General features: G+C 43.5%; 1 protein-coding gene across 3 annotated transcripts in view; it reads right to left on the bottom strand.

Annotated features, from left to right (window-relative positions):
* EEFSEC (eukaryotic elongation factor, selenocysteine-tRNA specific) overlaps positions 1–25,173 on the bottom strand; it is a 254,499-nt gene that overhangs the window by 189,870 nt on the left and 39,456 nt on the right. The window contains exon 1 of one of the 3 annotated variants that reach the window (XM_038003471.2): positions 457–574. The exons of the other annotated variants lie outside the window; for them this stretch is intronic. Within the exon in view, the coding sequence (XP_037859399.1) occupies positions 457–559 (103 nt within the window). The 5' untranslated portion in view covers positions 560–574. Of the gene's footprint in view, positions 1–456; positions 575–25,173 lie in introns of those variants that run through there. 3 annotated transcript variants of the gene reach the window in all.

Below are 25,173 nucleotides of genomic sequence, written 5' to 3'. Positions count from 1 at the left end.
AAGATATAGAGCTGATTATTTTCTGGCAACAATGAAGAAAGAAAGGCTGAAAGTACGGTGTCCTGTTACCAGCTGTTTCCGGAGTAGTTCTTACAGTCTATGTCTGTGTCAGGGTCAGAGCCAAATGAAGAGGCCTATACATGAAGTTTGTTGTGGTTTGTCTCTTTTTTTCTTTCATTTTTCCCCTTATTCACTTCACTTACTTGAATCGCAAAGAGTATAACCCTTTGGAGAGCACCTCCGTGTGCTCTCACTCCTAGTTAAAAAGCCCCTTAAAAGGGAACTTGAAAAACCAAGAAAAGAAATGTATCCACTGTGGTCTCTTGGTCTTTACCCATTTACTTGGATCTAGATTCCAACACACACTGTCCACTGACCTGCTGTCTGGCCTTAAGCAAACCTCTTAACCCCCTGAGCCTGTTTCCTCTTCTATAAAGCTAGGATGATGAAAGGTACCTGAAAGAGTTGTGCAGCCAAGTGGAAAAATGTTCGCATAGTTCCAGGCACAAACCCTGAAACACAGAAGATGTTCCCTAATTAATATTTGATTCTTTCTCATGACTCACACCTCCCTACTGCCCACGATGCTGAGGTTTCCCCTGAGGCCTGTCCCCAAGACAATAATCACAGCAAGTGTGGAAAAGAAGACCACAGCCAAGGCAAGTTATGTACATGGGCAGTGGGGGACCAGAGGGAGCTGGTGCTATGCCCCAGGTGCTCATGTATTCCTTCAATTCAAACATGTCAAATTAATTTGAACATGTTCAGGCAGGCCCTGGGGAAGGGAGCAGGCCCAGAGGGTCTAGGCCTTGGGTCCTGAGAGCCAAACCAATGGCCAAGGTGCATGTGAACACATTAAAGGCTCATGGGTCCTTAATCCCTTCTGCTGGGAGGGTGAGGGAGGCAGGATCCTGTCTTTGCTGTCTTTGGTTCTGCTACGGTAGCCTAGGGTGAATGAACAGGACACCACTACTACCCAACCCCACTTCACCCTGGGATGTCCACCAGTGAGCACATGGTGGACCCTTGGGTGACACTGACCCAGGGCTTTATGGCAGCCCCATGCAGGCTAGGTATCACTTCATCCCTCCCCACCACTACCACTACGGACCTTACCTCTGTCCCACAGTGAGGGATGGGGATTACATTACTCTCCATCCTAGTTCGCCCTGTTGCTGTAAGGATCAACAAGTACGCATAGAAGGCCCTTAGAAGGGTGACTGGCACAAAGCAAAAGCTATCAGCTCTCATCACTAGCATCTATAGAGGTGAGACTAAAGGGTAACTTTTATTTTCTTCTTTCTATGTTATTTTCCAAAAATAGGGATAACAAAATTCACTTCATGATAAATATAAATACTTTTAATAAAAATTATTATCTACTATAACACTAACGTATGAATACTTGAGCTACATGTCCAGCCCAGGCAGCCAGAGTCTTCGTCTACAAGGTCAAGTATCTGAAAAGGTTTCAGGATCACTGCCAAAGCCAGGAAATGAAGACTGTCCCTGACTGCATCCCTTCCCAAAGTATTCTGTCCTACCTATAGCCCACTGCCCTCAATCAGTCACAACTATGGGGACCACACAGAGCTCTGTCCCAAGAGTGCTCTAGTCAGAAACTGACCAATGTCCTGTGACCTCTGTGAACGGGGCCAACAGGGCTCCCCTGAGGCTCTTGAAAGCAATTCACTGGGAAACAGGGCCAGTGAGCTGGGCACTGAGGCTGAGGGTGTGACAGAGACCCCATGTATGGGCAGCCATCAGAGGCCAGTAGAGGCATGAGTGGGCTGGTCGAGGGGCAGAGGGGCATGTGGGTGGGCAGGTAACCTGGCTGAGGCAGGTGGAAGGCCTAGCAGGGACATCACTGTGGCTGACCAGTATGGACAACCACCTGCTCCAGCTTGGCCTTAGCATGCCCAGCCCAGGCACAGCTCTGCTGCTCCCAACAAATCCTTTTACTAGAGCCACCTTGAGCTAGTTTCGGCTTTCTACAACGAATCAAGCCTAAACTGCAGCTCCAGATCTGCAGACTGGTTAGTGGACATGAAGCCACCCCAGTGGAAACTGAGTTTGGTGACTGGCCAAGCTTTGATGTTCCTCCATCCCACAACTGGCCCGAATCTCAGATTTGTTTATTTTTCCTGCATAACTTTTGCAGTGTTTCAACTAAATGGGACAGTTTTTATCAACAGTTTCCCGAGCAAGAAAAATAGCAGAATGCTTGGTTTGAAATGAAGACTGGTGGATCTGCTGGGCTGTGTGATGTGTGAGAAATGCTCCTCCTCTGAGAGATTTGGAAACCCATGCAAGAACTATGCAACCCCCATTGTTATGGAGACCTAGCACTCCCCTGGCACAGGGTCTCTTTCTCTTTAGGATCGTCTCTCTCCCCTTCTCAGTCTCTAATGTTTAGACAGTAGGAAATCTAGTCCCAGCTCCAGGGATAGGCATGGTACCTAGAGCTAGCCACTCAGTCTCTCCTGTGCTTTTTGCTGGAACTCCTAGGAAATATCTTTCTGTGAGAGGCACAAACTTGGCAGAAAGCAAGCAGAATGAATGGCAGCTCTGCAATCTCACAGGAGCCGGGTGGCCTAAGAATTAATTAAGCCAGCATGAGGGAAGCAATCTGGAAAATGGGGCAGTGTCCTAACAATATCATTTGAGGCCCTGGATCCAGCTGTTTTTAAAGCTAGTCCTCACGAACTTCCTGGTTTTAAGAATCAGTTTGGGATGGATTTTTGTCCTTTATAACCACAGATTACAGACTAATACAGTGTATTAGCCCATGTTTTAACAATGTAGTTCAACTCAAGCATCTTTATTTTAATAACTTTATAGCATGTTCCATGCCAGTGAACTGACTACTCACATGCATCATCTCATGTGATCCATCAACGCTGTCCAAGTTGCACTATGACTACCCTTACTTCACAGACAGGGTCCTATGAAGTAGTTAACTTCTGCCATCACCACCATAATCATCATCATTTTATCCAAAGTCACACAGATACTAGGGAGTGGGGCCAGGATCCAAACCCATGTCCTCTGAATTCAAACCCATGTTCCTTCCCCCAGGGAAGGCCATGCTGCCTCTGTGTGCTCAATCTCATCCTAAATGCAGACAGAGAGACACAAAAGGAGCTTCACTCCCTAACATTCAAGTGCATGTAATCACCTTCAAATAAGACATATGTCCATGAACCAATTAGGGTTGCTGAAAGCCATAATATAATTGAGATCCCAAATGTGTGGATGCAGGTACTATTAACATGGCAGAAAGGCGAGGAGGTGAAGAGACCACACTTCAGGGCTAGATGCTGGTGTATAATCTCACCAACATGATCACAACCACAATAATGAAACCTACATCTTCTAATTCAATTCCTCACCAGCCACCTCAACTTTCCCACATCTATCTTCAGCAAAGGTTTCTGATATTACATGATTCTGCTGTTACCTCCTCCTCCTCAGGAAAAGCATTCCCTGGTATCAGTACACACAGAGGAATACCAGATTGCAGCTGTAAGTGCTGCCCACCACCATCTTCAAAGAGCCTTCCTTATAGCTTTCAGGTGGCCCAGAGCAAGATAATTTCTAGTTTCCCTCCAGAAATGAAGAGATCCCAGGTAATTCTATAATCCTATCATACATCATTAATATTCTAGTGTTAACTGATGGCCTCCAGGCCTGTACTAGGTCATTTTCTATTGAATACATATCTTAACTGGTGGCCGCCAATGGTTACTCAATGATTTCTGCCTCATTGAGACAAAAATTTCAGTTTAGCCATCTCATTTTATATAACTGAGAAAACTGAATTTTTTGATCTCATATCATATTCTAACCAAGTTACATTATATTAGTATGTGTCACTGAATGATTTCTCTTAGGTCAAAAATTTTTCTTATCAAATTATAATATAAAATTAAAGATACGTTCCAGAAATGAAAAGTCAGCAAGGACTTCAAAAGGACTTGAAGGAAAGTCCCAAAGCATAACAGTTCTCAAATGTTCATCATTCCTGGGCCACCATTATAAAATTAGCTGAAAGAAACAGAATGCTGAACACAGCACAGTCCTTGCCTCGCTACTGCCAGCTGTTAGCAGTATGCTACATTTGTGTGCATTCTTGCATGTTCTCATTCTCTTTCCATATACATATATGTGAATATATATAATGCTGATATATAAAAAGGATTCCCAAAACATTTTAAAGCAGGTTACAGTCACGATGACACTTGATTCCTTACCATCTGTCTTCTAAGAATTAGGACATTCCCCTACCCAACAAATTTAACGCTGACTTACACCATAATATTACTTAATCTATTGTCTATATTCAGATTTCTCTCAATTGTCCCCATTCTGTCTTTCAGAGGGATTCTTTATATCTTCCAGATTTGTTGTCTTTAGCTTCCTTTAGTCTAGAAGCATCACCTGCTCTTTACTTGGCTGAGGTTGGGGCAGGGGGGTTAGTTCTTTTGTGACTCTGACACTGTTGGAGAGTCTTATCTGGTTTATTACTTACTTAATATTTTTCTTTAAATTGACTTTTTTAAAAATACTCAAACTATAAAACCAAAAAGAAAGCAAAAATATCCATAAAAAGTTCAGGTTTGATGTACTATTTATTTGATTTTTTTCTAACATACATTAAAATAAGTATGTGAGTTTAAAACATAATGTACCTGTCTGCTGGTCTTCCCTCACATGGCCCTGTGCTCCCTGTGAGACATGACCTCAGCCCTGCTGGGTCCTGCCCAGCCTCACCTGACTCCCCCACAAGCAGGAGCTCAGCACCCCCAAGCAGGAGCTGCACTGTGTAGGGCAGCTCCTGGGCTACAGAGCCCCTTCTTCCTCTGGATCGTTTAGGACCTACCTGCCTGTGACCTCTACCATGCCTTGAATGGCATTGGGCCAGGTGTCTGAAGTGTCACATTCTTCATGTATAGACAAGAAAACAGGCTCATAAAGATTAAGCAGCTTGCCCACACTCTCCAAATCAGCTGGACTGCATTTCCTACTATGCCAACTACATGCCAAGGACATGCCAAGCACTTTCCTCCTGTCACAGCTAAGGCTCCCCAGACCCTTTTACCTGTTATCACCAATCAGGGGTATTACCAACCCCATGCTCCAGGTGAGGAGCCTAACATACGGAAGACAAAAGGTTTGCCCAGGCCACATGGCCTGTAAGTAATGCAGCAACTGCCACAACCCAGGTCTCAGACATAGCGTGCTTGCTCTCCCTCCCACTCACCCTAGCCAAGGCTTCCCTTGGGAGAAATACCACCCACGAGGCAATGGAGAAGGTGTGGTGGGCAGCCAACCCCCACTCAGGGTCAATGAGAATTTGTCAGATTTGCTATTAAAACATGAGACCAAGGATGGAAGCTGGCGCTGCAGATGTGTGCTAGCAGAGGACTGTTGCTCCCTCGGGTGTGCCTGCTGTGCTCCTGGGAAGGCAGCCCTGGAGGGAGCTGGCTGATGTGGCAGCACCGGCCCATCACTGCCTGGGGAGGCTGGTGGCTGGCCTGAACTCCCAACACTCCTCCTGTTTATGCTTGCTTCATTTCATCATGTTGGCTTTGGCTCACTGTCCAAGCCCACAGAGGCTGTCTGAATTTTGATTCTGCTATCTCAAAGAGGGTAGAAACTATACCTTCAAACATGCTTTTACTCTTCTTGAAAGTCATTTTTTAAAACATTGAACAGAAGGCCAAAGCAAAAGCCCTATTTCTAAACCAGATCCTCTCCATGTCGACATAGGGCTTTTAACCAATGTTCTTAAGATGTGACTGCTCAATCGGCTTTAAATCCTTCTCCTGGGTGGCCCTAACTCCATTACTTTATGCACTCAATATCAGGGAGAGGTACCAGCAGCTTTCCTGAGGTGAAGATCAAAAGCAGGGCTCTGAGTCCAACAAGAGCCCTCTGGGGCCCTTCCAGACCAGAGCACTTCTATGAAGCTGAAGCCCAGAGGCTCGCAGGCCAGCAGAAGCAAGGCAGCTGGGCTCTAAGGAGCAACACATGAAGTTCACTCTGGTACTGAAGGCAGTGGCAGGAACACCTCTGATGAGGGTCAGCCCCTGTCCAGATACGAGCTGGGGCAGCTCCCCAGCCTCCCAGGGGCTCCCACAACCTCCAAAGAAATCATAGACATTTCCAAAGTCCCATTTCACACCAACATTCTCTGAGTGATAAGAAGTATATGTATTTCTTGCCAGGTGTGGTGGCTCATGCCTGCAATCCTAGCACTTTGGGAGGCTGAGGTGGGCAAATTGCCTGAGCTCAGGAATTCGAGACCACCCTGGGCAACATGGTGAAACCTAGTCTCTACAAAAAATACAAAAATTAGCTGGGTTTGATGGCATGCACCTGTAGTCTCAGCTACTTGGGAGGCTGAGACATAAGAATCACTTGAACCAGGGAGGCAGAGGTTGCAGTGAGCCTAGATCACACCACTGCACTCCAGCTTGGGTGACAGAGCAAGACTCTGTCTTCAAAAAAAAAAAAAAAAAAGAAGTACATGTATTTCTCTTTTGGTCAGTCTAAATTTTTACATGTTGTATTATCAAGTAACAGAATGTTATCTCTAGATACCTCATATTCATAACCGTCTTCCTAGAGCTTGGTGGGGTGGCTCACACCTATAGTCCCAGCCACTCAAGAGGCTGAGTTGAGAGGATCCCTTGAACCCAGGACTTCGAGGTTTCAAGGAGCTGTGATCATGCCACTGCACTCCAGCCTGGACAACAGAGCAAGGCCCTGTCTCTAAAATAAATAAAATAATAATAATAGCCTTCCTACATTTCTGTAGAGGTGAGAGGAGGTTAACACACAACAACTAAGGGCAATAGCACCCATATTTTAAGCATATAGTATACCTTGGGCTAAGGCAACTCCTTATGATCTCTAGTCCTCCCAATCACTCTGCAAAATGGATATTACTAACCCTGCTTTGCAAATGATAACATAGAGACTTAAGGACGTGCCACTGTATAGGCTTAAACAGCCAATAAGCGACAGAGGATGTCTGACCACCAAGCTCTGGCTTTCCCACTACTCCTTTCAAGGCCATTTGGCAGTTGGCGAAGTCAGTCTAACAGACTGGCAGGACACTTTGATTTCTGCTGCCTAGAAAGCAGACAGAAATGGGCAGGAAAGAATGTCAGTGATGCCCAGCTGGCCTGATGCCTAAGCCTTTGAACCCTGACAGCAGGAGCTCTTCTGCAGAAGACAAAAGGTCAGCAATCAGCACTTTCTATACCAAAATTCCCACCAAACACAAGAATGCCCAATGTCATGACACGTGTGAATCAAGGCTTCTTTCACTCCAGGGGAAATCCATAGGAATCAGCTGAATCTGAGGCTAGTTTTCTCCAAAAAATTCAGAGATGTAACTGGGAAGCTAGAAGGAACTTAAAATAAACATTGCTGATTCTGGGCTTTGCTCTGTGCCACAGCTATCCCAGGCACTCTACCTACTAGTAACCTTCCCAATCATCCATAAGGCTGGGGTTTACAATTTTTCACCGTCCAAAAAGGAAACCAAGATCCTAGATGTGAGGGGCGAAGCCATGGGTCACGCACAGATTTACCTGGCTCTAAACTCGGTTCTCTTTCCACCTACCAGAGATCTGGAGTTACATACACATATTCCCCTGCTCCCATGGACGCCTCCACACTGACATCCTACAGAAGCCTAAAGTCAGCGTGCCTCTCTGCCAACTACTCAACCTGCCTCTCCGCCAACTACCAACCTCAGTTTGAGCCACTATAACCTCTCCAGGAGACCAAGCCAAGTCATTTTTGGGACCCCCTTCTCTGTTTGTCCCCCAGTCCTGGCATTCTCTCTACTAAATAATCAAACAGTCTTTCCTGCCATTCTATGGCCATTGCCCCAAAGCCCAGACCTCTGCATTTTTCCCCTGGCTTCTTTTTTTCTTAAACAATGGATTTCCTGCCTTCAGTCTTACCCATTCCGAACCACCACCATCCATAAAAGTACACAAACTGGCTTTCTAAAGCAAAGAAAGGTGCTCCTGTTTACAAGCCTTCAGCCCCACTGCCCAGAGGAAAGTTTCCCAAAGTGGGAGATGTTTTTGATGGCACACAGATCTGGCATTATATTGTAAGAAAATTATTAACATTATGGTTATCTGTCCATCTCTTTGACTGAACGATGAGCAAGTCTCAATTGGGAGCATAATCTACTTATTACCTCTCCAAAATTTCCAACTCTCCCTTTATAACAAAAGCGAATCACAGATCAAGTTCATAACTTGTAGCTAGAATTTGACAACTGTTTGGTTTTCAGTGTGTGTGTGTGTATATATGTACTTGTATACATATGTGTGTTTATTCTACCTTCGGAAAGGCTATTGGTTTTCCATTTGCCTTAGTGATGAAAAATTTCCTTATGATTATCTACAATTTAAAAACTGGATTAAAAAATACATTAAATCAGAATATATATGGCATTGAGCCTGTAAGAGAGATGTGAAAATGGTTCTAAAATGACTGTAGTTTGAGTAAGACTGGCCCCTAGCCTTACCTAGCACCCAAAGGAGTTCTCCCAGAAGCTGGTCCATACCTTCCAAGTTCCCCACATCTCTTCACTGTCTTCCCCTCCTACACTCCCCCTCTACTCAGACACACAAACCCACCATTTCCTGAATTAGCCATGGTCTTTTAAAGCTTCATGCCTCTGCAGGTGCTGTCTACCTTGCCTAAACTAGGTCTCCAAGAAAAGTCTGACCTAGTACAAATGCTGTACCTCACTCTTTAAGATTCACAGTACACCAAAATGTATTAAAGATGAAAGGCTTTGAGAAGTTCTTTAAGGGGTGGGAGCAATTGCTGAACTAAGTTTAACCAGCATCTCTCAACTAACAGGTTCTCTTCTTTCCCCATATTAACACGCCCTGTAACACATATTCTACAAAGGATGCTTTGGGAAACGCTGGCCTAGAATGTTCTCCTTTCCCCCGATCTGATCAAAGTCTACTCTGAACTTATCCTTCAAGAACTCACTCAAATGTCATTTCTTTGAGAAGTCTTTCCTGCCTCCCCACATTGAATCAGTTGTTCTCTCTCATCTATGCTCCTGTAAGACTCTGTGAATTCACAACATATGGTTTAATTCACGGGAATTCAAAGGTGAGCATTCAGTGAGAAGTAGTGCAGGAGCTTTTGCCCACAACTCCATTTAATAAGCCGATGTGCCAAGTGACCCCTGAATTGTTGCAGTTCTCACAGGCCCCTCCCAATGTGACCATCTCACTGGGTGAGCTGTGACTCTAACATCTGAAAGATAGAGCTTTTTCACACAACATAGCTCCTAAACATCAACCAACTGCTTCAGCTAGGCCCCACCTCAGACACAGCAATCCACTCAATGCCAGAGGAAACACTGGCCCCATGTGGAGCTCACTGAGGAGCAAGGCATTTATCTTCAACACAGCCCCTTCCCAAGGAATCTTCAAGGTCAATTCTGGCAACAGATTGCCTTGGGCACTAACACTACACCTGAACATTCTTTAGGTTGAAGGTGTGACTCTCTCTAGCACTCACTAGAGTTTGTCTACAGTTTCAAGTCTCTCCCTGTACACTATGAGCCCCATAAAAGCAGAACAATGTGGTCATTTTTCCTGAGCCTAACTTACAGTCATCATCCAATATCTATGACATCATGGACAGAAGGGGAAAAAAGCAGCAGGTCAACAGAGGTCAAGTAACTTTGGTGTCTATTAGAGTGAAATTTGCAACAAAAAAACTCTTAGTGTGCTCACAAGACCAAAAAGGCTTCCCATCCAACCATCCGCCACTTAGAGGCAGAGACCAGCCTGTGCTGGAAACTTGAGGCAGCCCCACACTATGTAGGCTGCTCCATTTGAAATCATTTCCTTATTTGGATTGAGCCAAAATCCAACTTCCCATAGTTTCCATAGCAGTACTGATCCAGACTCCCGGGACAGAAAATATACCAAGAGTGGGGACAAGAAATCTGTCATTTACCAAAGGAAAAAAAGAAACAGGCAGGTAGACAACCTTCCCAGGTGATTCTGATGCTACCAATGGCCTAGCACCCCCTGTCAGAACTGAAATCTGGGGGTGCCACAGACAATAAGCCCTGAAGTCAGACCAGAAGTTCATTTGGCAGCCAGATGAATGTTGAAACTCTCTTTAGCACCTTTCAGAAATACCCAGGGGTCCGTGATTATTAACAGAGATCTTCTCATCTAGAATTTTACCGAGCTGTCTACCCATTATCAGTCCTGGCTTAGTAAACTCCAAATGGAAATTCTGAACAGCAAAGAAGAAAAGCTTTGTCAGATAGCACCCTGTGTTCCTGCTTTGAATGCCAACATGGAACAAAAACATTAAGTCAAAAGGAAGGTCTAATTTACGTTATCCTTATCTTGCTCGCGCGCGCACACGCACGCATGTGGTGTCTGTGTGTGTGTGTGTGTGTATGCAATGTATCTGTGGGAGAGGGGAAAGGCTTAAAGATGCCATGAGATTTTGACCCAATTGTGCAGATCTCAAAACTGGATCCTCACCTTAGCATCCCATGAGTCCAAGCCTCCCTGGCAATTTATAATTGAGTGGGTGTTAAAAAACAAACAAGGTGGCTCCCCTTCATAGTTCACAGTTAACATAATCTCCTAGGGGAGCCACAAGATGGGCAACACACTCGAGACCTACTCTCACAGAACCAAGGGAAACTGAAGCCAGACAACTGAAAGCAAGGAGTGAGGGAGATGGAGGGAAGAAAATGGAGGGATGGGGGAGGGAAAGAGAGATGGAGGGAAGAAGAGAGAGAAGGAAGAAGGGAAATAGAGGGAGAGAGGGGGGCATCTTTAAATACTGTTTTATAAGACTCTTACTCAAATTGAGCTAGGTTACACAGTTCAGAATTAAGCAAGAAGCCCTTAATTATAGCAATAGAAGTAATCTTCTTCACTCTGATATCCAAAGATGCAATTTTCTTGAACTAGGGCTCTTAAGGGGCCCCCTCAGCTGCAGGCAGAAGTGCTGCACGGGCCAGTCTTGGTCTGGAGAGCTGAGCCTGTCTTTGGTGCAGACTCCTGGCTGTCCACTCACTGCTCTTCCTACAACTCCAGCTGCTCCCTTCTACACCTGGGCTTATTCCGTCTCTGGGCCAGCCATGAGAAGTTGGCAGAGCAGCAGAAGTAAAGTGAAGTTCCCAACCCAGCTCCGCACTGTCTGTGTCTCAGTGTCCTCATCTGTTAGACAGAGAGGAACCCAGCCACCTTACAGGTCACTATGAGGATCTAAATAATATGTTGAGCAACCAACGTTAATAAGCAAATCATAGAGGTGATTATTATATCTACCCTCTTTCTCTCATATCCAAAGGTTTTCACCTCTTCACACAGATCCATGGCCACTAAGGAAACTACTGCCAGCAGCCGTGTTTTATACAGCTGTTTATATGTCCTATTCTCATCATCTTTCCTTCAGATAGGTCCAGTTTCAAAACAGATTTGTGTTCTGTGCTCACACAGACAGAAGTGACTGGCTTGCTCTAAGCCAAGTTAATCCCACAGCAGGGATGGAACCTTTCCCAGTACCCTTTCCTTTAATGCCTAGATTCAAGTTCAAAATGTGCCTGATAAAAACAAGGGTAATTTGGGGAGGTTAATGATTGGCCAAATGCCTCCACACAAGCCAAGCACAAAGAGGAGCTCCTGCCTCCTCCTGGAGGCCTAGGAGAATTCTAACACAGGTTGTTTATAAATATTACCAGATTTTGCTCAGGGCTGATGGATCTAAGCTCTCCAGACACTCTCTTCCCAGAAACGTGTTCCAGATTGTGCCTCACACAATCCCGCTCCACACACCCACCATCATTCACAGTTCCGTGTTCTTCCCTTACGAGAACATAGGATATAAAATTAAATACCAGCAGGAATTGTGGACTGCATTTATCCCCTACATCTTAGCAGAGATTCTGAAATCAACATTACATTGCATTGTAAAATACTTAAAGAGTCATTATTTTAACTTGAAAAAGGAGGACACAGACATGTTCCAAATGGGTTGCTACACTTGGGACACTCCACTCCCAAAATGCTGTACTGTCAATAATTCTTTACAAGAAGAGTTTTTTAAAGGCATATGATTGTAATGCACTAAAGAATTCCTTAGCAGGCCAGGGCCTCCTGAAGTTATCTAGCCCATCTCTCGGCTCCAGGAAAGCCCTCCCTTTCAGACAACTATCCCAGTCACACAAAGCAAGCCAGATCTGTGGGATGAGGATTCAAGATAAATTAGGTCAAAGAATAAACCTCTGGAAAAGCAAGAGTTTTCATAAAAATGGAAGTCTATGCTCAGCCTGCTCAGGCATTAGTAAATGTGGGAGAGGCTGACGGCAACTTAATGGTCTAATAAAGTGTTTACACTGGGCGAAGGATTCTTATAGACAAACATTGCCTGAGATCAGCAGACCATTTGCTAGGGTCTGGAGATCCTATTATTAGGCAGATTTCACTGTGATGGCATTAATTGTAGGAGGGAACACACCCTCACTCTCAAAGGCCTGGGACTCTTCCTCAAAGGCACGCCCACAGCAGGAGTCCAGCCTTGCTCTTCCCCCCACTAGGCTCAGCTTGGCACCCTCTTTCCCTCCCTCCATCTCTGCACTGCTCAGAGGCACTGAAAAGGGGGCTTCTGTGTTTGTCTCCCCAGTAGACTGGGCAGGGATCTTCCCAGATACATCTGAGTCCCTGAGCTCCATACAGGGCCTACCTGGCCCAGAGGAGGGGTCCAATAATGTTCAGGTGACCAGATGAGTGAGCACACAAATGAACAAATCAATAAATAATTAAACAAGGGGATAAATGAATGAAGGAAGGGTACCTATCCCTCATTTTAATTAATTTTAACTAGTTCCTTCTACTAGTTAAAATTCCTCTAACTTTTTGAGCACCAACCTTATATCAAGTCACACAGAATTAGGAAACAGTGAATCAAATCTGCCTTATAACCTACAACTTTACAACTTCAAGCTGAACAACTCTTCTAGGGAAGCCTGTCGTGCAGCAGACAAAAGTACTTAAAGGGGAAATGTAACAACTGGGCTCCTTTCTATTTTTTTTTTTTTTTTTTGAGACGGAGTTTCGCTCTTGTTGCCCAGGGTGGAGTACAATGGAGCGATCTCGGCTCACTGCAACCTCCGCCCATTGGGTTCAAGCAATTCTCCTGCCTTAGCCTCCCAAGTAGCTGGGATTACGGTCATGCACCACGACGCCCAGCTCGTTTTGTATTTTTTTAGTAGAGATGGGGTTTCTCCATGTCAGTCAGGTTAGTCCCGAACTCCCAACCTCAGGTGATCTGCCTGCGTCGGCCTCCCAAAGTGCTGGGATTACAGGTGAGAGCCACCGTGCCGGACCAAGGGCTCCTTTCTTTTGCATTATCATCCAGGTAAATACATCTTTTATAATTAAGTTTTGATCCATTCTGTCATTTGATCAAGCAAAAATGGCTGGGTGGGTCTCAGTGAAGCATCAACTTGGGAGGGTCTCACTGAGCTCGGGAGGGTCTCACTGAAGCACCGACTGCTCAGCACACTTACCATGCCCTAGGGAAGGTGGCACTCCAGGAGGGAGCCAACACACATCCTGCTGCTGTCCTGGCGCTGTGCAACCTGGCTTTGAACGTGGAGATGCTCCCAGGGAAGAAGTGGCTGGGAGCAGCGTATTTGTTAAGAAGAGATACTGATTCTTAAGAGCAACTCTAGGGAGGCCACCTGAACACAGAGTAGTTAGACACTGTGACAAACAGCAAAACTCTGAAAGAACCCTACCTCAGACACAAGGAGAGGTAGGGAAACACCCAATCTTACAGCAAGCTAAAACGAGCGAGGAAATTCTGCCAAAAATTAATGCCATAATTAAAGCAATACAAATATTAGTAACCATAGCAATAATAACAGTTAATATTTATTGAGAGTTGACTATGCAACAGGCTTTGTGTTAAGTACTTTACATACTAATTCATTAATCCTTACAATGACTGTCATAAGTACATACAATATTATTATCCTTATTTTACAGATAAGAAGCTGAGGTAAAAAGTGGGTAAGTCACCAGCTCAAGATCCCAAAACAAGCAAGTGATGGAGCCAGGATTCAAGTAGTATGGTGCTAGAATCTGTGCTCTTAATATTTTTATTCCATGACACTGTCCAGAATCTTCTATATTCCTTCCTTATAAAAGTTAACCACTGTTTACAAAGGTCTTGTTCCTTGGGAATGTATCACTTAATCTTAGAATATAGAAGTCACTGAGAAAATAGGACTCACTTCACAGAGCTGCTTTGCAGCCCACTTAGAGAACTATCTCTCTAATACAACACTCCTACAAGTAACTCTAGTGTTTCATTTGCATTTGGTAACCATGTTTCCTGCTAAGGAGCATGGTAATCTTGCTAATCTGGGATTACATCAACAATTCCTGCTGGGATAATTGATGTATTCCAAAACCAGGTTTCCTATCTAATGGAGTGCCAAGCTTGATATTCAACTGGCCAAGTATAACAGTGACTCAATTATTAAATCAATAAGATAGGTGGTATCAATTAATAGATTATCCTAGAAACTTCTGTTACAACTTTATCCTCAAAGCTCACACTCACTCCAAAATGTAGATATCCTCATGTTGCATGATATAAAAAGGTAGATACTGCCTGGGAAAAGTCCACCAGCTTTGAGGGCTAGGAGACCTGGCTCCAGCCTCGTTTCTGCCCCTACTCATGTCACCTGCAGCAGATGATGTACTTCCTACAGATCTCCATCTCCTCAGTGCTCTTGACTCACACCTAACACATGCAGGGGATCCAGGTCAGTGCCCGCACACAAGGGATGCAGCTGATAGTGCTGGTTGACATTCGCCTTCCTTATTCCTGGACTTGTGTCCATCCCCTTACTATGCCATCGCCAACACTCATTATCTTCCTCTGCCCAGGTGGAAACAACATCACTTTAAGGAAATAGCCTATCATGATTTAAGATCATGAATTAGAACATACCTGAAGGGAAATGTGAATGGCTTGGACTTTGCCATAATATAAGCATCACTAAATGGCTAAAAATCAAATCACTTCCATCAACGTATTCCATTAGGAAGTCATCGATGAAACAAAGACTTTGCCTTTCCTGCTGTTTCACAAATTGTCTCAAATTTCCAACATTTGGGTGTAACCATTCATTAATACTATCTACAATCGGTATTCTACCAACTGGTTGATCCATAGGCCAATTAATCCACTCCTGGAAAATAAAAATCTACATGAACATGTTAAAACCATGTTAAAATATATACTGTCTGAGGATAAGGCAATGTTTAGAGGGAAATTTATAGCTTTTTATGTTTAATATTAAAAAAACTCAATCAGTATAATTCCCTACACTAATGGAATGAAGAAGAAAAACTATAAAATTATTTCAGTGGATGCAGAAAAAGCACTTGATAAATTTAACAACCACTCCTCATAAAACATTCACCACACTAGGAACAGGAGGAATTTCCTTAATACAGTAAAGGATGTGTATGGAAAAACCCACAGCTAACACCATACTTACTAGAGCAATATGAAATGATTTGTCACCATGATCAGAACGAAGCAAGGATGTCCACTCTCATCACTTCTACTCAACATTTTACCGGAAGTTGTAGCCAGTGTAATAAGTCAAGAAAAGGTATAAAGAGTACAAAGAAAGAAGTAAAACTATCTTTATTCATAGGTGACATGATTATTTATGTAGGAAATCCTAAGGAGTCTATAAAACAACCACTAGAACTAACAAAGTTTAGCAAGGTTGCAAGATACAAGATGAATATACATAAACTAATTATGTTAATATATTAGCAACAAATTAAAAATATCATTTATGATAGCATCAAAATACATAAAATATTTAGAAATAAATTTAACAAAATATTTATAAGACCTCTACACTAAAAACTTAAAAATACATAAGTGAAGAGATGTGCTAAGTTCATAGATTGGAAAACTCAATATTGTTAAGAGTCAGTTTTCCCTCAATTGAGCTATAGTATAGATTCAATGTAATCCCAATCATAATCCCAGGATTTTTTTTTTTTGTAAAAATTGAAAAGCTGCTTCTAAAATTTACATGGAACTACAAAGGACCAAGAATATCCAAAGCAGTACTGGAAAAGAACAAAGTTGGAGGACTTACACTACTTGACTTCAAAACTTACTTTATAAAGCTACAAAACTTACTTTATAAAGACAGTGTGATACTGGTATGAAAACAGACAAACAAATCAAAGTACAACAGAGTCCAGAAATAGACCTACACTTAAATGGTTATGTGATTTTTCACAAAGGCAACAAAACAATCCAAAAAACTTTTCAAGAAATGATGAACTGGAATAAATGAATAACCATACGGAAGAAAATCTATTTTGACCCCCATCTCGCACCACATACAAAAATTAATTCAAGATAGATTACAGGACTAAATGCAAATGCTAATGCCATAAAGCTTTTTTTTTTTTTTTTTTTGAGACGGAGTCTTGGTCTGTCGCCCAGGCTGGAGTGCAGTGGCGCGATCCCGGCTCACTGCAAGCTCCGCCTCCCAGGTTCACGCCATTCTCCTGCCTCAGCCTCCCGAGTAGCTGGGACTACAGGCGCCCGCCACCTCGCCCGGCTAGTTTTTTTGTATTTTTCAGTAGAGACGGGGTTTCACCGTGTTAGCCAGGATGGTCTCGATCTCCTGACCTCGTGATCCGCCCGTCTCGGCCTCCCAAAGTGCTGGGATTACAGGCTTGAGCCACCGCGCCCGGCCACCATAAAGCTTTTTAGAAGGAAACAGAGTAGAATGTCTTCATAACTTGGTGGTAAGGTTACTTAGAACATAGAAAGCGTAACTACAACAGAAAAAAAATGATAAATTAGACTTCATCAAAACTTTTGCTTATCAAAAGACACCATTAAGAAAACAAATAGGTAAGCCATAAATTGTCGGAAGGTATTGACAACACATATATCTGACAAAGGACTGATAAGCAGGTTAAAGAACTCCTATAACTCAATAACAAAATAATTTTTTAAAATCTAATAAAAAATAGGCAAAATATTTGAAAGCTGCTTCACAAAAGAGGATCTACAGATAGCCAACAAACACATTAAAAAGTATTCAATGTTATTAGTCATCAGGGAAATGCAAAATAAAACCACAATTGGATACCACCACAGGATCTCTGCTATGAGATTCTTTTTTTTTAAGCACACCCAGAACTCTGGGTCAGAGATGCCTCACTTCCCATCTCCTATCCCTGTCCCCTCCTGTACATGTACTCATCCCCTAGTACCCTGGCAAGAAAGTGGGTGTAGAGCAATTAGATAGAGCATGGTGTTGCCCAAAGTATAGGACATACCCTGCCAGATTTTAGGTGACACACACTTTTTTTATTGTGGTAGTTAGGTGTTTATTTTAATATGCACTGAAGGAAAATGGAATAACTATTTTAAACTCATACTTACGAGAAGGTTAAATAAAGAAATTGGTCTGTTTAAAGTAATAATAGTAATAATAATAATAATAAAGGTGGTGCATGGATAAGATGAAAATTGCAAAGGTGGGGACTGTGACCAACTCAAGTCCGGGATCACCAGCAGCACAGATCACCAGCAGTTAACCACATAATCAACAGCAAACTGTCCCATCCCAGGGCTGTGGGGAACTTTAACTTCTCTCTTCATTGAGCCCTCCACTTGACCCCCTACAGTGCCACATTCACACAAGTGACCACAGATGTCCTGAAAGAAAGACATCCTAATGAGACAATCTGGGTGGCGTAAAACCAGCACTCTGACTGCAAAGAAAAAAGGCTTATTCCATAACAGTCTCACGATTGTTCTGTGGGAAACCTGCATCAAATTCATTTTTGCCCAATTCCATACTGCCAGACATAATTCTCCCCACCGTTTCAGCTAGCATTCTTTCCTTACCTGCCCAAGGCATGGCTGGGGATCAGTAAAATCATGGCTATAAAGAGATTCATGTTAGAGTTTGGAGAAAGATTTCCTTGTGTTACCGCCACAGAACTGGAGGTCTGGCTCATAGCAGACAGACAATAAATATATGATGAGTGAAAGCTGACTGATCTTGAAGCTGGACTTTTCAAATTCAAGTTTATAAGCCCAGGTGTGTATGATGGTGTCAGGCACAGAAAGTCATTAGATAAATGAAGCCCTGAGATTTTAGACAAAGCTTTACTTTTCCTCAGTGGTAACTCACTTAAAATAATATTTTTAGGCTGGGCACAGTGGCTCACACCTGTAATCCCAGCAATTTGGGAGGCCGAGATGGGTGGATCACCTGAGGTCAGGAGTTCAAAGCCAGCTTGGCCAACCTGCCGAAACCCTGTCTCTACTAAAAATACAAAAATGAGCAGGGCGTGGTGGTGCACGCCTGTAATCTCAGCTACTCGGGAGGCTGAGGCAGGAGAATCACTTGAACCTGGGAGGCAGAGGCTGCAGTGAACCAAGATCTTCCCACTGCACTCCAGCCTGGGCAACAGAGTGAGACCCCGTCTCAAAAAAAAAAAATTATTTTGATAAAACAGACAACCAGTATGACCTTTTGGCGTGAAGGGGAAATTTGACAATACTTATTAAAATGCAACTGCCCCAACAATTCCAATTCTAAGACAGAAACTTGCAGAAACACTTCTACAAAGTGCAAAGAGATTATGTTCACCTAGCAAAAGACTGGAGACACCAAAAATACCCACCATTAAAAGACTGGTTAAATGGTAAATAGGCACAAGGGAATATCCTACAGCCACTAAACAGAGTGAATTTGAACTCTCTGAACTCATGCTCCAAGACATTGCTAAGCAGAGGGAAAGCAAAATGCAAAAAATAGCAGATGTAGTATAGCCCCACACTTAACTTTAAAAACAAATGTTAAAGTGACAATACTAATAGACTAACATATGCACAAATATACATATGTGTGGACAAAGTCAGATGAATAGGCACCAACCCTCTGTTAACACCACTGTAAAGGGTTGAGGAGGCTCTTGCATTTTCTGAAGGCATTTATAAAACGCTGGAGTCATAGAAGCTTTGTAGTGAGAAAAAGGGCTTAAAAACAAACAGGGTGTGTTCACATGTAAAAATGCACACATTAAAAAAAAAACACACAGGCCGGGTGCGGTAGCTCAAGCCTGTAATCCCAGCACTTTGGGAGACTGAGGCAGGAGGGTCACCTGCGGTCAGGAGATGGAGACCAGCCTGGTCAACACCGTGAAACCCTGTCTCTACTAAAAATACAAAAATTAGCTGGGCGCGGTGGCGCATGCCTATAGTCCCTGGTACTCGGGGGGCTGAGGCAAGAAAATCACTTGAACCTGGGAGGTGGAGGTTGCAGTGAGCCAAGATAGTGCCACTGCACTCCAGCGCGACAGGGTGAGACTCCGCCTCAAAAAAAGAAAAAAAAAAAATCTCCAAGAAAGAAAACACACATGTGAAAAAATGTCTCCTTCCTGGCCTTCAGATCTGCACCTCCACATCCAAGTGATAGGTTCCCTCCCTCTGCATTGTGTGGCTCTTCACAGAAAGGTGCCAGCAGCACTCTTAAAGAACACTCTTTGTATGCAAGGAGCCTTCTTCAGAAAGGCATGTCCCCAGTGTCCCTGCAAAAGAGAGGATGGTTTCCTAATGCTCCCTGCCAGCCAAGCTCATGGCCCTGTCACGGGTTTTTACATCCAGTATTCTCTGGCTGGCCTTTTGCAAGAAGACACTGGGAACCACATGTGCTGCCAGAAGAGTGTCCTTTCTGAACTGGAAGACGTGGTTGTGTTCTGAGCTTTCTGGTTGTGTTTTAAGGCGGCTGGGGTGAAGATCCTTTCTTGGGACTTTTGCTTTTATTTAGACACACATATACATAATTCAACCACAAGAACTATTCTCAGGAAGAAATGCTAAGAGGCCACTGTAAGATGTAACCTTATTAAGCCTAAGCAACTCAGAAGCAGAATAAGTCTACCAAATTTGAAAATGGGGAGAGAATGGAACGGAGGCACTCCACTCCAGAGCTATGTAAAAATAGTTTTGGCAAAGTTCAAATGATTGCTGGAGGCAAGAAGAGCTGACCTCTCTTCTACTTCCCTTTCATCCCCCCCTTGCCTACCCTGAAACAACATCACTCAGGGCTACAACCATCTGTAGCTGTCAGGGGAAGTCACAGTACATTCAGAAAGTCTTGGACCCACATATCCCTGAGCTCGGAACTGCACAAACAAAAGGTTAAGGGAAGGGGGATGGGGTAAAGGGAATAAAGGCTTAAAGATTAAAGTCACAGGCAGAGACAGACGGCTCAGTTTTTTAATAACTGAAAACACGAGTCGGGCCTGAATGTGTCCATTGTTTAGCAGAGAGGGCAATCTATGCAGGCAGGACTGGCTGGCGACAGGACTGCCTTCCCATCAGAAATAAGATTTACCAAAACCGGGGGGCCTGGGGCAGATCTCAACCCTGAGCTCCATTTACTGATGATGATGTAGAACACAGCAGCCAGGTGAGAATCAGATTGTTGCTACCCTGGGCCATGGCAAGAAGCGGGGCTTGAAAGAGGCCAGTCATGGAGTCAGTGGCACTGGTCTTCTCGCACAGGTGCTGGTGGAAGTGTAGATTGGTTGGTACAGCCTTCTGAGAAGCAATTGGATCAGAGATGTAAAAATGCATATTTCCGGCCAGGTGTGGTGGCTGATACCTATAATCCTAGCACTTTGGGCGGCCAAGATAGCTGGATCATTTGAGGTCAGGAGTTCGAAACCAGTCTGGCCAATATGGTGAAACCCCATCTCTACTAAAAATACAAAAAAAATAGCTGGGCGTGATGGCATGTGCCAGCTACTTGGGAGGCTGAGGCAGGAGAATTGCTGGAACCCGGAAGGCAGAGGTTGAAGTGAGCCGAGATCGCACCACTGCACTACAGCCTGGCGACAGAGCAAGACTCCGTCTCAAAAAAAGAAAAAAGAAATGCGTATTTCCACCTCCAGGATTCTAGCCCCAGCAAATAATTCAACCTAGGACAGAACCTGATGCACTAAGATATTCTGTACAGCATGATTCACAATAGCAAGAAATCAGAAACAACCTAAACATCCAACACTAGAGGGAATAGTTATTGTTTATTTATTAAAATCTGCCTTACTGCAAAAAGGATGTAAAGCAGCTTACAAAGTACACAGAACGAAGAGGAAAAACGCAAAAGAAGAAATCACAGCAATAAGAGAAAAAGAAAGTATTCATTTAAAAAACGAGGCCAGAGTTTGGCTGCAAATTCTTAACATACTGCGAGCATCCAAACTCTCTCTAGAGGGACCACAAGACAAAGCTGCCACTGCAGTCACCAATAATAATAATGGCAACTATTTGCTAAGTGCGTGCCCCACACTGTGTGAGGCTCTTTGAAGCCTCTCAGTAACCCAAGGTACTGTCATTCAGTCTCCCTTCTGCAGACAAGGAGACTGAGGCTCCAGAGGCCATCCAGTGCCAGTAAGTGACAGACACAGGTTTGGGACACATTTCTCCAAGTCAGAGCTTATATGCTTTCCACACAACCACACACTTAAATTGTGTATTCATACAATGGAACTCCGGAAGGCATGAAAAAATGATATTTACAGAAAGTGATTAATGGCATGGGAAAAATGTTTAGGATATAATGTTAAATTTAAAAGCAGCCAAAAAAATTACATGAAATGTATAATTTCCATCAAGTAAACCAGATGATTATTATTTTCTTCCTGATACTGTTACTATCCAAAGTTTCCAAAATAGGTCTGTATTAGTTTTATAATCAGAAAAAAGTGACTTTGTATTTAAATATATATAAAGGGCCACTGTGTTTGTATCACAGCACACATCCCATGCTATGGGACTTATTCATTAAATAAAAATCTTACATATATAGTAGAATCAGAAAATACACATGCCAAATCTTGAGCAAAGGAAAATCTTGTGTTTCTTGTGTTTATGTCCATCATTCAATTGATCATAAACGAATAATTTCATTTGGCTCAGAATCTTGTCTTTGCACAGTTGTCTGGAGTTATATATGTCAGAAGACAATTATTATAAATTTGTTTCATTTCCTTTTTATTTTCCTCTTCACATACAGACTTTCACACAATCAAACAGCAGAGAGTCACAGACACACTGTTTCAGGCCTTCCTCCTGGCTACGCACAGACCCACACACGTGGACAAGGGCCCTGTTTTCCAGGCCCTCGCAGAAGGGTGGTGGGGGCAATACCCACAGGGTCATGTCATTGCCCAAGTCTAGCCAGGCCATGGTTGCTCCTTGAAGAGCAGTTCTTCACCTTGGGTCCACACACTTCCTGAAACAGTTATATGTGTTCTGCTTGGGAGAAGGGCCAGAGCTCTCCCCAGTTTCTCATAGAGTTCTCTAATCACTAATCTAGACATGCCAGTCTCACTCCTGCCATGAAGTCTGGGACAAATCCCTTGTCTCTACCATCTTGACCTCAAGCCCAAGCCCCAACCTATCTTCCAAGGATATTATATACGAAGGTTTAGCCATTGAAAACTATCAGAGGGAAACACTTATTTGATAACTACACGTGTGAATGGGAGACGCCTTCATCTCCATCACCGAGAGAGGAGACGAAGCTCAGCAGAGGCTCACAGAGCCTGGATTCCCCTGTGTCTGTCAGGTCCCACACACTCCACCAGATAAAATGCATCTGGTAGATGACAGTGGCTCCAAGTTTGGCTTTGGAGTATCCTTTTATCTGCTGATCACCAAATGCTGTGCTCAGCTGCAGACACAGGCCTGGTTTTCTATTATGAGACAAAAGAATAATGATTTTCCAAGACTTATTTAATTATTTCTTTAAAACTTGCCCCCTCCATTGCCATAGTGTTAATCACCCACATTGAGAGCTAGCCTTCAGCACTGCACAGCAATGGCAAGTCAACTGTGTTTTGGTTATCTGAAAGAAGAAAAAAATATTTTAAATGCTTTAATATTTAAACAAATAGAAAGGAGGCAGATTTCTTTCATGTTTCCTCAACTCCAAAAGCCATAGAACAGCCTGGGCCCTAAATTTCAAAATGAGTTTAGACTAAAAGAAGTATCTCAAACTACCACCAGACTTTAGGCGAAGATCGTGTAAAATATTAATTGTACTGCTGCTACTGGGAACCAGCCTCAGTGCTCGGGTGGGAGAAGGGGAGGGGTGGGAGGAAAAGAAAAGCAGCATTGGCTGACCACTTCCAAGAAGGAGGAGTGAGGAGGGAGGAGGGTAACTATTAAACTAATAATGTTCATTGTAGAAACTTTAGAAAATAACATTGGGAAAGAAAAAGCCTTGGGAAAAAAAAAATTCTTTATAAACGGAAATTAAAAGTCACCTAGATTCCAGTCCCTAATGTTAGCTACTGTTAACATTTAACGTCTTTCTTTCTAGTCTTTTTCTTCTGCTTATGTATTTTGTATATTATTGAATTGAACTCAAAAAGAATTCCGTGCCCTGCTTTTTCACTTAACATATATAGTATGACTTTTCACATTTTTAAATTTTCTTCATAAATATTTTAAAGAAGGGTGCACAAAGTACCTTATTTTGCTTCATTTGGGTGGCTCCCAATTTTTTGCTCTTATAAATAATGCTGTGAAGAACATTTTTGTGCATAAAGCTCTGGCTCATTTCAGATTATTCCCTGAAAGAGGAATTATGAAATCACAAAGCAGAACTTATTTCAGGATCCAGAAAGATTTCCCAGAATTAGTTTCCTGAAAGGCAGGGCCAAGCTGAAGTTCTCTAATAACTTACTGTTAAAACAACCATCCCATTCTCACCCATCCACTGCTGCACCCTGCCACCCCAAAGGCATCTAACCTGCAGATGCCTCCCAGAGGAGCCTTTCCGTCCTGTGCTGGGAAAAACAGTGGCCTCAGGACAGCACAGATCCTCAATACAGGTGGGAGCTCAGCACCCTCCAGCTGGGAAGGCTGTGGTGTCCAAGCTCTCTAGAAGCCCTGAGAGGCTCAGACACCTCCCAGCCTTATTGTCTCTTAAAAACACCATGTGGGTGCCCTGTCTTTTTCATGAGCTGAAAGGACTTCATGTCCCAAGAAGGAAGAGAGGGGAAATTGGGGTGCAAAACTTACCCCCACACCAGGAATATCGGGTAAGTGCAGCCTTTGTGGCGACTTAGCTTTATGTCATTTTTGGTTGGGTTTTTTCTTCTTCCCTCAAGTTGGGAGACGGGGGGAAGATGCTCTTCCCCCTACCCACCAACATAAGATTTTACTTGCACAGAAAACCACTACTCAGTCTTCATGGCTCATTCTCACTTAGATAACTGTACTGTCTCTCTTCCCTTCTGTCCTCCCATGCCAGAGGAAAAACACATCTGCTGATATTAGAGCCCCTCTTCCTCTGGAGGAAGGAAGGCAAAGAGAGGGACAGCAGAGCAACTAGGAGAAATGGCTTTGGAGTTGTACAAGCTATGTCCAAATCCTGGCCTGTGGATTAGTGTGTGACCCTAGGCAAGTCACTTCTCCTTGCTGAGGCTCAGTAATAGGAACCGACGATGTTGTCCTTACAGGGTCATGGTAAGGATCACAGAAGGTGATGTTTGTAAAATACATAGGCATGGTGGCTGGTACAGAGCAAATAAGTCAACTCATTTTAAAATAATATTTTAGAATCATTATTACCACCCAAATGATCAGGCAAATGATCATCTGAAGGGAAAAAATTATGTAACTGGATAAATGAATGAATGCAGAAAAATGGGCCCTTGCCAATAGCCAGGCTACAGGCAGAGGGCAGCCCCCGCTTGAAGTGCCAGCAGGTTAGCTCTGTCACAGCCTCAGGAGCCTGATCTGTAGAGAGCAACACCCTCTCAGATGCACCCTGCTGGAAAACAATGCTGAGCCCTCGCCTCCTCTCCCTCCCTTGGAGGCTGGTCTGGAGGACACTTTCTTTCTGGGGTATGTGGCTATACAATAGGACCTATGTCTGGGCCCACTGGTTTAGAGCATCCCGATTCCCCCAAGTCCTGAGAGGGGAACTTCAGTGACACATAAGGACAGCATAAATGAGGTCTGGGGAGACCCACTCCTTGG

This window comes from Chlorocebus sabaeus, chromosome 22 (genome assembly GCF_047675955.1).
Source record: "Chlorocebus sabaeus isolate Y175 chromosome 22, mChlSab1.0.hap1, whole genome shotgun sequence".
Lineage (NCBI taxonomy): Eukaryota > Metazoa > Chordata > Mammalia > Primates > Cercopithecidae > Chlorocebus > Chlorocebus sabaeus.
This window is presented reverse-complemented; position numbering and strand designations above follow the sequence as displayed.